At 29.9% G+C, this 13,694-nt stretch overlaps 1 protein-coding gene across 1 annotated transcript; it reads right to left on the bottom strand.

Annotated features, from left to right (window-relative positions):
- Positions 1-314: 314 nt before the first annotated feature.
- LOC149878188 (uncharacterized) lies at positions 315-12,152 on the bottom strand. The gene is made up of 5 exons (XM_090073390.1): positions 10,577-12,152; positions 8,553-8,807; positions 6,331-7,521; positions 5,981-6,007; positions 315-1,011 (listed from the first exon to the last, which is right to left on the bottom strand). Exons 1-5 carry the CDS (start codon positions 11,016-11,018, stop codon positions 449-451), a joined length of 2,478 nt encoding a protein of 825 aa, XP_089929516.1. The 5' UTR covers positions 11,019-12,152; the 3' UTR covers positions 315-448.
- Between the last annotated feature and the right edge of the window lie 1,542 nt (positions 12,153-13,694).

The following is a 13,694-nucleotide window of genomic DNA, read 5'->3' as shown; positions in this document are numbered from 1 at the left end:
ATTGGAATATCTCCAATATCAAGTATTGGCAATACTTGATATTGGAGAGGCATAGCAAGATAATGCTTTATATGTGTCGCTTTCACGGAATAATTTTTCATATTTCCTTTGATAAATTATCAACAGGTAAATGCATTTCACGCATAAAAGTTTTAAAATGTAAAACTTTTACAAACACATTTGAATCTAATCCTCTTTCCTCGTTTAAATTCTTTTTTCTAAATTTAAAATCAATTTTTCATCTTTACAACCAACTTTTAAAATAAACTTTGAAAAGTTTCAAAACTGTTTATACTATCCGAGTCACAAAAAAATTTTCAAGTTTCTTTAAATATATTATTTCGCAACACAAAGACATAGTTTATTAACCAACCATTTAAATTCGAACAACTTTTTTATATTCGATATATCAGCTTGGAGCGTAATCTTAAACTAATTATGAGCTTGATTAATATGTTTTCTTCACAAATGATTTAAAGTCTTTAATGCTGTTAATTCTTTCATCACAGTAGCGGACTTTCAACTTCCTGATATTTGAGCAATTTTTAATTGTTTCATAAATACATTTGATGAATGGAATTTTCCTCGTAATGTGAAGACGCAACTTTTTGCACTGCCTAATCCATGGATAAAAGCATTCGAAGTCCGTCTCTGTGACGTTGCTATCTATAAATATCCACAAGAGTTTAAATTGATTGCTTGGTGTCCACCCTTCGAACTTCACCGGGGATTTTAAGATGACCCTAGAAACATTTGTCGAACACTCTATGATTAAATCCATTTCATTCGAAGATAAACAAACTTTCTCAACACACAAATACTTCAACTTCATTTTTTCAGCAAAAAAGTTGTTGAAGAAATACTTTTTTTGAATTATTTTCCATGGTTCGGTTTCATTGGATATGAGAAGCAACCACTCTCGCTGTTTTATCGCTCTCTTCATTTTATCGGAGATGGTAGCTTGTGCTTCGTAAAAGCATTCTATGAAAAACTCACTATCCTCGTTTTCACCTGTACAAGATCAAAGTTGGAGGAAAAAAACCTTATAATCCAATTCTATTCTAGCTTTTATTAAACTTTTGTTTTGTATAAAACAAGTCGTAATTATATGTAAGTTGTAATAAAATTATAAAAATAAGTTTTGTTGATAATTATCTAACATTAATAATATTTTATTGATTAAACAAAAAATTTAAAAAAATTTTCAATAAACAAAAAAAAAAAAATAACAAATCCGTTTAAAGTATGAAAAAAAAGATGATTTTATGTAAACGATTGAAATCAATTAACCAATAAAAATGCTATCAACTTTCTACCAATCAAAAGTTTAAAAAATATAAACAACCTTGGTATTTATAAAGAATCTAAAAACTCAACTTGGTAAATTTTTAACTTTGTTTTGATATTTATTGTCATTTAATTATTCAAAGTTTAACCATTTGACTTACTGTATGACTTTAAGGATTTTGTGATAAAACACATGGAAATTTAGAAAGTTATTTACAAACTACTGGCATGCTCGAAACAGATACTTTTTTTCCACGGAACAGATGGCACTACCTCTTAAAGGGAATTAGACAAACTTTAAGACTTTTAAAGGTCATTAAAATAACATACTCTTTTTAAACGTTTTCATTCAGCATTTATTCAGAAATATTTCTGTTTTGTCTGTTTTTACTATGGAAATAATAAATCTTTACAACCACTAATAAAAAAGATTTTCTTTTATCATTTTCTGAAAAGTTTAATCAATATCTTTATTGTTTTGTTACATGCTATAAAACACTTTATACAAAAGTGTTTTATAGCATGTAACAAAGATGAGACTTAGTCTACCATTTGTTTAAAGTCTTAAAAAATGGTGCACTTTTTCTGGTAACCTATTATAAAACTTAAGTTTTAGAGCTACTTTTTGAAGTAATTCGTCCCCATTACTTCCGTATATATCAACTGTAAGAAACTTGTTTTGACTTTTTAACTTTTTTAAAACTACCAATGTGGATACAGTATCGTAAATTAGATTGGTTCTATCGATGATCTAAAACTCAATTAACAAAAGAATTGAATGTAAGAAATTCAAACCTTTCTAGTTGGTATGTCGACGATCTCAGTCGTAGAAATAGCATCTAATCTGTTGTTTACATTTTTATCTAGGGGAGATTGTGGCCATTTGGCAATTGGAGTAAGTTGACAAACTGCTTTGAACTTTGGATTTTTCCACCAGATGTTTCGAAACTCTCATCGAATATTCCTAACTAACTAACTGATCCTCCTGTGAAGTGTCAGGGCTGTGAGCGCATGCGGATAGAAGTTATAGCGGTTTTAGTTTTTTTTTTACTAATTTGATTACTTTTGTGACTATATTACTTTTTTATTTTAAAATGTAATAACATTAGCTACTAAAAATATTGAACAGATCTGTTATATTTTTTACTCTAATTATTGGCCGTAATTTCAATTAAGCTGCATGATACTGAAGATCTACTGATATGCTAGTTTATAAAAAAAAGCAAAAAACTTCTCAAAATATTGCAAATAATGCTGTTGGTGGTATTTTGATAGAAGGAAGGTCTATTCAATCAACTTTTCAACTTTCCACGATGTTCAAACTTAAAAAAAGTCTTTCCATTTCCTTGAAATGCTGCAAGCATGGCATACACTTTCTTACTTTTTGTCACTAAGGCTTAAATGTTTTTAGCTAAAAGTAAATGTCATCGTTATTCATGAAACTAGGGAGCATGGGTGCCCTTCATTCCCAAATCATTCTCACAAATTAATTGTAAATCACTTTTCACATAAGTCTTCACATAAGGCTGATTTTTAAGGTCCCAGTACCTTAAAATTCAGACTTTGATTTGTGTGCCGGGATGTTGTGGTCTCTCGGGCTATTCCAAAAGAGACTTGTTAGGAAAATCAATTACTTTAAAATCAGTAAAAGTTGTCATTTTTTTTCTCCTGAAATCTTTTTGACGTATTTGGTTTAACGTATTTTGGTTTGACGTAGTTTGGTTTGACGTATTTGGTTTAACAAACCAAAATCATTATTTTATAGATCTACTTGAAGCCTGTAAACATTTCCTTACCTCAAATTAAATTTCACAGCTTCTACAATATTGGTCTGGCTTTATAAGTTTTAAATCAATATTCTTGCGTTTGCTTCTCTTTCTTTTTTCTTTTTTGCATCATCTATCGTTATTTTTTTGCATTAAATAATAACAAACGACTCCGGAGACAAAACGTCCTATTTTTTACTTAAAGAATTTAGAGTTTAATTACGTTAAATTTGAATTATTTATATTAAGTCGAACGTGTAGACCACGCAAACAAATACTTGTTTATATTCTCGTCTCTTTTGTCTCTACATAAAAATATTGCAAAAGATATCTTTGAAAACATTTATTATTGAAACTAATAAACTCTAAATAGCCTAAATTAAATTTGAAAGATTTTTCGTTTTATTGTTATATCTCATACAATTAATCTCAGAGTAGGTACGGTAATCAATTAACTTCTTTTAATCGATTAATCGATTAAAAAAAGTTAATCGTTAATCGATTAATTTCCGAACGATTAATCGAATAATTTCAAAAATCATTTTAAGCGTTTTAATTTTTAAATCAAAAAATCAAAATAATTTGGCGTTTTTTGACAACAAACTTTTTCTCGTTCCGCTGTGAAACGTAAACAAATAATATACAGTACAATCTCTCTAAATCGAATCTCCATAATTCGAAAAACTCCGTAATGCGATTAAATGTTAAGTCACCGTGAAATGCGCTTAAGAAGACTCAACATTCTATAAATCGAAAATCTCTCTAGTTCGAACTTTTCCCCGCAAAATTCGAATTAGAGAAATTGTACTGTATTTTCAGTGCGGTAGTATAAATAGCCTGGTCGCCATTTACGATGTCTTAAAAAATTTGTTCTGAAGTTTGGAAGCATTTTTTATCAGAAAATAAAGACAATTCAATATTCAAGTGCAAATATAGTTGAACTTAAATTCCATTCATCAACTTCAAGTTTCTTGTATCATTTAGAGCACAAACATAAAATTTTGCCAACCAAAGCTGTTTCAAAAACGTCAAAAACCATCCAGCCAAGTTCTGCTGCCTACTTTAATAAAATAGGTAACAAAGCTGAAGAGCTATTAGCTCGTTTAACTGCTGTTGATCGTATCCCTTTTGCAACTTTGGCCAATAGCAAAGATATTAAAAATGGCTGGAAAGCTCAAGGACTAAAAATCCCTGATGATCGACATGCTATAAAGGCAATTGTTATGAACTATGCAAACTCAATGAAATTAAAAATTACTCACGAGATACAGCAAAAAAAAATTAAACGGAGAAAGATTTTTAATTTCTCTTGATGAGTGGACTTCAGGTGGAATTAGAAGATACTTGTGTCTTAATGTACATTGTTCAGATAATAGTCACTATAATCTGGGAATGATTAGAATAAATGATTCATTGCCTTCAGAAAGAGCAGTTATTATTGTTACTGACAAAATGAAAGAATTCGGATTGAATTTGACTATTGGTATCTTCGGATGTGTTACTGATGGTGCCTCAGTTATGAAGAAAATGGGACGAGAAGTGGGGATTATTCACCAACTTTGCGATTGCCATGGGGTTCATCTTTCAGTATGTGATATTCTTTATAAGAAAAAAAGTTCAGCAATGGAAATAACTCAAGAAGAACTAATCAATCATGAGGATGATGAAAATGAAGAAGCTAGATCTGATCCTGATGATGATAATGACAATGAAGAATGCTGGAATGAAGAAAATGATAGTTTTGTTGATGAGGGAACCCAGTTTAATGAGGAATATGGTATTTTTATATCAAAGGTTTGTAAAACAGTCAAGATGTTTAGAAAATCGCCATTTAAAAATGATATTCTTCAAAACATTTGTAAAGCTGATTTAGGAAAAGAGCTTAAGCTTATTCTGGATATTAAAACAAGATGGAATTCTCTAATCAGCATATTACAACTGTAATCTGATGAAATCTGAAAAAATTATTTTGTTTTTAATCTTAAAGAGCAAAATACTAATAAAGGTCAAAATTTATTTACTCTTGTCTCTGAGAGAATTAATGAAAAAAGAAAGTGTAATATTGTTGGTTTACTTTGCTATTTAGATAATCCGGATGACTATAAGTCAGATTCAGAATCACCAGGTAATCTTTTAAAGTACCCAAACAAAAATGAAATTGCTAAAACAGCAAGAGAAATATATGTACGCTTATTTCGACATGAGGATAACCAAAGGAATAGTGAATTAGAAATAGCATCTGAGTTTAAATCCACTTCAGAATATGGAACCAATCAGAAAAAAACTAAAGCTGAATAACTAGCAGAAATTCTATCACCTACATCTTCATCAGTACGAAGAGCTAAAGGGCTTGTAATTCATCCCCTCAAGAAATTTTGAGTTGTATTAAACGTGAAATGGCAGTACTAGAAAGCACTGGAAAAAGGCCATGGTCTTTAGAAAAGATTTACAACGCCATGCTAAGCCTTTCCCCATCTTCTATAGAAGCAGAAAGAAGTTTTAGTGCTGCTGGTTTATTTATTACTAAGTAACGAATGAAGTTTAAATGATGATACTCTTAATAACTTATGTTTTTTAAGATCATATCTGACGAAAAAAGAGAAATAAAGCCTTTATGAGTAGCAATATACTTTTTGCAACTCGTAAAAATTCATTTTTAAAAGTTAATTGAATATTAATCGATTAATTTAGCTAAAATTATTCGTTAATTGATTAATTCAAAATACCGAGTAATTTACCACCCCTATCTCAGAGTTAATCTAAAGATGAAACGCACAAAATTGAGTCATAAAATCTTATATCGAACCTCACAATGGTTGTAATTATTCGTTGGAATCAAAAGCAATTCTACTTTTCACAAAAATACAGTTTTACCTTAAAGTTAGGATTTTATAACGGGCAAAAAGATAAATGTAAAAGTTGCATACCGAAAAGCGCCATCTTTGGAAGATATTCTAAATATATCATGCCAAAAGGTATACATAAAAAAATTTACTATAATCTTACTGTAACACAAACTTAACAAATGTTATAAAAATAGTAATATTTAGTATTAGTAAGATAGCAAGAAAGAATGAAGATATTAAAAAAAAGATAAACAGTATAAAGTAAGGAAACCAAAATAATTTTGTGTTCGTTTATCTTTTATTTTGCTTTAAAAAGGTCTACTGTTCGCTGAAGTTTCTTACCACCAAATTTCAATACAGAGAATAGCCATTATAAAAGATTTGAATTTCTAAGAAATTTTTAGCCGATCATTAAACAATTACAAACTTACCACAAATCATGTAAAGCAACTGATTCTTTTTTTCTTCATTTGAACCCATCGTTATGGATTGAAAATAGTCTCCAATACTTCCTTTAACTTTATCTTTTAAACTCATTATTCCACAGATCATTGATACGCAAACGCGTAAGTTTTTGTTGCCTATAACATCCTTAGGACTTAAATGAATGTATGCATGAATAGAAGCGCAAAAGTTAAAAAAGGAGTGGTTAGCAAGCTGATTACCAAAAAATGTTTCAAATTGTTTATAATCAACTTCATTAAAACTTTTCAACTTTTGTAATTCAGAATTAGAAAAACTAGCTTTGCCTAGATTCAAATCATGAAAAGCTTGTGTACAAACTTCTGATAAAAACTGTTTCACAACTTCTACTGGTTTATTAACATGAGTTTGCAAAAAGTATAAAAAAATATCACTGTAAAATTCGGTCACGCTGTTAAAAGAATATTTGCCGTCCATTGAAGAAGCACTAGTAACTTCACATATTCTTTTTAAACAAAATGGTACAGCTGTTAAGGCTTTAACAAAGTGAGACGCTCTAATAAAATCTTTTATCGTTTCCTTTCGATTATTTATCGTGTTATTTTCGACATATTTTTTTATCTCATCATCATTAAGACCTGTTACATAAAATGATGCTATGTGCGTGGATTCTTTTTCTTGTTTAAGTATAGCGTTGATTTTATCTTTATACAACTTTATAGCTCTAAATTTACCGGTAACAATACATTTGTTGTTCGGACTTTTCAATGTTTCTGCTACTGCATTGATAAAATGGGATTCGTTTGAATAATCATTCAATCCATCGATTATAAACAACTTTGAAAAGTTTGAAAAGTTGTTCCAGTCTTTTGAAATTTTGGTGTATAATTTTATAGCTTGTTCATCTAAACTCATCTCATGGCACCAATTTAGTTGGTTAAAATCTAAATAAAACACCAAATTAATATCGCTCCATAAAGAATCATTGGCCCAATCTAAGAGACACATATTAAGAAAAGATGTTTTTCCAATACCAGTTGCGCCAGAAATCAAGAGAAGTTTAGTTTTCATATGAAATTCTTTACCAAAACCCACATAATTAGATTTTTCTGTATTAACAATGGTTAGTCTTAAAAACCGACTTTGCATTGACTGCTTGTAGTTTTTATGGTAAAACTTCTTGAGTACTACGCGCTTATCTGAAAAAAAATATACATGAAAAATCAGTAAAATTTGATTGACTTAAAAAGTTTATACTGGAAATAAAGCAAACATACATGGATCCATCCACTCATACACATCAACATGGTGCAGACATTTATACATACTTGGACACATACATAGATACATACATAGATACATAGATACATACATACATACATACATACATACATACATACATACATACATACATACATACATACATATATACATACATACATACATACATACATACATACATACATACATACATACATACATACATACATACATACATACATACATACATACATACATGCATACATACATACATACATACATACATATATACATACATACATACATACATACATACATACATACATATATACATACATACATACATACATACATACATACATACATACATACATACATACATACATACATACATACATACATACATACATACATACATACATACATACATACATACATACATACATACATACATACATACATACATACATACATACATACATACATACATACATACATACATACATACATACATACATACATACATACATACATACATACATACATACATACAGACATACAACTTTTTTGAGATAATGTTTACCTTAAAGTTATGACCGAAAAACTATACAAATGTCTAGGAAGCAGCAGCTATTTATGAAAGAAGTTTATGAGGATCGTAGAAAAACTGTTTCCTTTTTATTTTAGAAAACTATTTTTGAGCTGTATACATCTTTTTTTATAATGAAACTGCATATTTGCTGAGTCGGTACATAAGAGAAAGAGCTTAAAGAGTTAATCTTGTCGTACAGCACGTGGAGAAACAAAGATTGATAAAATGCTGAACATTTATTTATTTTCAACTTCTCAAAAATTAATGCAATGCTTTTGGATGAGTTCTAATGGATTGCTAATACTTGACTTCTCTGAATGGTTATTTCAAATTGAATATAAAAATACATGCACAAGAAATGAAAAATTGAAACCTTACCAAGACCTAATTTATCAATGACATCGTTTCTTTCCAAATATCTCAGCGATTTTTCAATTAAATCCATATAGTCATATGGATGAACCTGGTAGAGTTTATCAAGAAAACCGCTCATTTTACTTTTATAATCATCCAAATCATTTTCAAGGGAATCAATGATAGGGCTAACATCACAAAAACCTGTGCAACGTGCAAATACTTGCCAATCTAACGAAATATCTTCTTCTAATATTCCCCTTATTATCTCACGTATATCTAAATCAAGATATAACTTATAAAACATATATATATATATATATATATATATATATATATATATATATATATATATATATATATATATATATAATTAAAGTATAAAAGAAAACGCCAAGTTAAAAATATGTGACCTGAGTTTCTTTGGCACTATTTTGACCACTTGGATTATAACAAGTTTTTAAAAATTTATGCAAAGGTTTTATTTTCTTATATGAAATTTATTTTATAAATTAAAAATAAATTTTAAAATAGGTTTTTTCCATTAGTAATATAAAGCAGGGAACTAGTTAGCCAATTCTTCGCATAAGTCGTTTAGCAAAGTATAGCAAATAACTTCACGTATCACATAAATGATATATCATAAAATTACATAAATGCAAGAAAATAAGCATAGCTTAATGAATTTATCTGCCGGAATGCTAAGGCCAAAATACCAAAACTTAACTTATAAACATACCAAAAACATTATAAGATTTCAGCTAGTGTTATCTAAAAATTATGCTCGACCATAAATAACCCAATTCCCCACGATTCAAGTAAAGTTGTAAGAAATTAGTTGTCTGAAAATTGTCGGAGATTTCTTTAAATTTTTAAATACCCACCTGCCGCATTGGTTTAGATTAGAAGTTAGCTGGTCAATACGACATGTCCTTGGTTGAAAGAATCTATAGTGACAGTAGCCATGTGAGGCTGGAAATATGTGGCCCTGCTGTAATAGTATAAGTCACTACCAGTTGATTGGTTTGAGAAGGAAATAAAGCCTTTGTATGATTATTGTAAATATGTCATGAAGTACATTGGAGACTACATACATGGAAATAACACTCTTATGTTATTTCTATGTAATGAAATCCTAAGATTACGTAACTTCAGTTTATTTTTAAGTAAACTGTCATAACTGTCTTTTTAATCTTCAATTATATCAATCTTTGAAATACTTTTAAGCACAAGAGTAAGTGAAAGCAATATAAAAATTTTGAGCATCCACCCTTGTTAAAAATGAGAAAGTTCACACTAAAAAGGTTCTCAAACAAATAATTGCTTTGTTTTTCACGGAATTAAAAGAAGAACAAAAGCAAGAAAAACTAATGAGATCGCCTAGAGACAATTGATAGCCACAAATTCACTCGAAATCTATCCGTAAAGTAAATCTGCATAAGCAATGAGCAATGTTACGTTATTGCTAAATTCTTCATCTTAAGAAAATACTAAATTAAAGTTTTACTGCCATTAAATACTAAATACATTAATTGATCACAACAACACAACAACAACAAAGAAATCCTTTTTTAAATGAGAAAAAAAAGTATCTATGTTGGAAATATTGGACATATTAATGGTGTATATACTGGACATATTAATAAAGTAATAGAATTAATGAAAGCCGAAATGACAGCAGCCACTTACTTAAAACTGAAACTAAAGTTATATTAAAATTAGATTAAACTTTTATTAAGTGGAAGGAACCATCTCCCTGAATCTCTTATCCTCTCTGAACGATTGGAGAAAAAATTTGACCGAATGAATGAAAACTCTTAATGCGGTTGGTTTACACAAAAGTGAGCTTTAAAAAGCAAAATTTGTCATACCCAACTCCAACCTTTTTTTCGAGCCGGTTGATAATTTATAAATTATCCCCCTATCGCAGTGAAACTCTATATGCGAGTTAAGAACAATTTACGTTAACTCGTCATAAACTAAAAATACAAATTGCTTTCTTAGAAAGAATTCAAACTCAATTATTTTGTGATCCATACAAAACTTACCTTTCAGACGATTTCTTGAAAATCCTTTTCCAATACGTCTCTCTATTGCCATCATTATTTTAGTCATGTTTTTTTCTTTATCTTCAAACAATTTATAACATATCTCCCCTACTATGTATAAACGCAATTCGGAACCTTGGGCAGGGTAGTAATTTTCCACCTGTATAGGCATGATTTTTTTCTTGTTGTTATGAGCAAGTCTGTATTCCGCTTTACAATAATGTGAGTTCTCATACTTTTCTGAAATCAGGAATAAAATAATTTCGGAGTTCGTAATAGCTTTTGATGTTTCCACTGCTATGTTACTCTGTAAAACATTTTCATCCATCCAAACTGCATAACCATTAGCAGTCAGAACCTTGTACAAGTCATCTGCGTAACTTTTACCTGTTTCCCAATGATAGGTCACCGTTACGTCCCATTTTTCATTTATAATAGCCATTTTGAATAAACAGCAATCATAAACATATGTTATTTATACCAATCTATGTAAATAAAGTAAATTAAAGATTGCTAATTTCAGTAGCATAAACACGATATATATAATTGGTGTTTGTTGGGTTAAAAAAACAGCTAAACAATAAATATTGGTGTTTCATCTTTAAACTTTAAAACTGCGTTTCCAAAATGTGTTTTGGATATTTATCAAAACAGCATTATCAGAAAAATGTGAACTTTAGAAATGAATGCATTTGAAAAAGAATTTTAAATGAGAATTGAACTGTTTGAAACTAATTTAGTTAGAATGAAAGGTATTTAAAGCAGCCGTGGTAATTATTTAGCATATATATTGATCATTTTTAGGTGTAGATAGGCTTTTATAGCATAAATAAAACAATAAGCCGGCACTGCAACTTGATTTATGTCCAGCAGAAAAAGTTAATGCATGCAGCACTGAAATTGAGATGACGTACCTAGTTTTGGCTCAATGCAAGCCAGTAATACTTACTGCGCTCCTTGATGGTTGCACAGTTGCTCTAGCATAAGATATTTACACCGCATAACAATTTGAAGCAGCACCACAAATAAAAAAAAACACTTAAGTTCGCCTAAATTGGATACGCTTTAATGCCATTACTTGCCAAAATTATTGATGTTTTTCTGTTAAAATAAATTTCAACTTTAACAAGATTCCATATACACAACTCACTTTAAACCTCTATTTAAGCCGTTAGATAGTAAAAGCTTGCGTTTCAGTGATTTCTTATCATGAAGAACATATATCTCAGTCCTTTCGCCAATGAATGAAATGAAACTTATAATTTAACTTTTATTCAATTTATAAAATATAGAAAGTTGACCCCTTGTGCCCCAACTACAACTAAAAATAGTTTGTTAGAGAAAACCATCGAAAAAGTGACAAAAATTCAGAAAAGCTCTCTTCCTATATCTGTTAATGGCTGTAAATTAGCTTTGTTCAAAATAAACTTCGTTATTGTAATCATGATTCTCTATTTCAGTACTATTCTAATGCCGCATATTAAAATACCGTATTCAAAATATTTTCTGAAAACTCAATATTGAACCAGCAAATATCATGGTATCAAATCTAAACTGATGATATTGACACAAATAACTGCACAAAGTTAGGAAACAAACATTAGGATTTAAAACGAAAATCCTTTAATTAAATTGAAATGGAGGTTTGAGCAGAATGCATTCATTTTAAACAATGCAAAAAATGAACTACTTTAAATGAGTAAATCACTAATACTTGCCATCTTGAGTAAAGTAACGGTTGGTTTTGTTTAAAAAAAGCAAAACATTGCCAGCCAGGTTTTTTTATAAAGACTTACTTTTTTGTTTATTATAGGCGCGAAAGTTCTTTCGAGTGTAATCAGACAGACAAGGTATAAAACTTGTTACTCTAGCAAAACGTATAATTCCTTCTTTCAAATATTAGTTTTCCAACGGAATTCACAACTATTTTTCCAATAAATATTCTTATTATTATCAGAGAAAGAAAGTAATTCAAAAAACAAACCTTCGCAGTATAATAAAAATGGAATTCGGTTTGTTCTATGCAAAAAATTTGTATGGCAATGATAATATTCTTTTTAGACTTAAAAAAAACCTAGGCGTAAAATAAAACATACGTTACGAGCGATGCGCACAGAAAGTCAAACATGCTAGTTGTCAAACAAAGTATTGTAATACAACCTGATCCCTAGAGTAGAAAAAACTAGTTTCGGAAAATCTCTGCAGCCAAATAACATCAGATAGATGATAAGAAACCTTTTCGCAACAAGTTAGCCTCATCATTAAACCTGAACTTTGCTTGAGCGTGACACCGCATAGTTCCACGTGATTTATTGTCGCGCCTATCTGCGGATCTAAAATGTCGAGTATGTGGTTAACGGTGCCATGCAAATATACAGGAGCTCAGAATTCATCATAAACACACAAAATTACTCTAAGACAATAATACCGAGAAGTATCGAGTTATGTATGATCGAAATCAATCTTGAAGCGTCGCGATTATGGACAGAAATAAAAGGGCCTCTCTGAGTTGCAGGTTCGTACCAACCAAATATTTAATTCTACCGGATTATTCTACCAATTAAATACTTTCTTCGACAGAAAACAGATTCATCTCTATCAACAATGCACCCTGGGCGGCCTGTTGGATCAGGGTTTTTGAGGAAATAAAAGAAGAGAATATCTCCGCAAACTTGACTCCAATCAACAATTGTGTTGTCGTTTCCTATGTTGAGCTCTTGCCTCAAATCATTTATGGAGAATCCCGACTTTTACCCGCACTTCTACTCCAAACGTAAGGAAAGTATTGTATTTGCCATAAATGTCGGTAGGATTTCTTATAGACATTTCCGTTTCTTTAGCTGAAGGTTGTTTTGCTGCGCTTAATAAGACATCTCCAAAACGATTTGAGCAATTGATCCATTCTTTAATTGGTGTGTAGAGGGCATCTTACATCCACTACATTTCGTATTAGCAACGAGTAAACCATAAGTTCTGCACCAGTGAATTGTACCTTTTTTATCGTTCTTGAACTTTTATCTTTTTTTTGTCAGAAGAAGAAAGTCAAAATTGTTTATTTCTAATCTTCGAAGAGTCACGGTATGTAGCAAAATGAAGAATCATATACTTTTGTGAAATA

Source organism: Hydra viridissima, unplaced genomic scaffold, assembly GCF_058129835.1.
Source record: "Hydra viridissima isolate aposymbiotic clone 2 unplaced genomic scaffold, HvirCarnegie_v1 scaffold_15, whole genome shotgun sequence".
Lineage (NCBI taxonomy): Eukaryota > Metazoa > Cnidaria > Hydrozoa > Anthoathecata > Hydridae > Hydra > Hydra viridissima.
The sequence above is the reverse complement of the archived record's forward strand: the minus strand, read 5'-3'. Positions and strand labels throughout refer to the sequence as shown.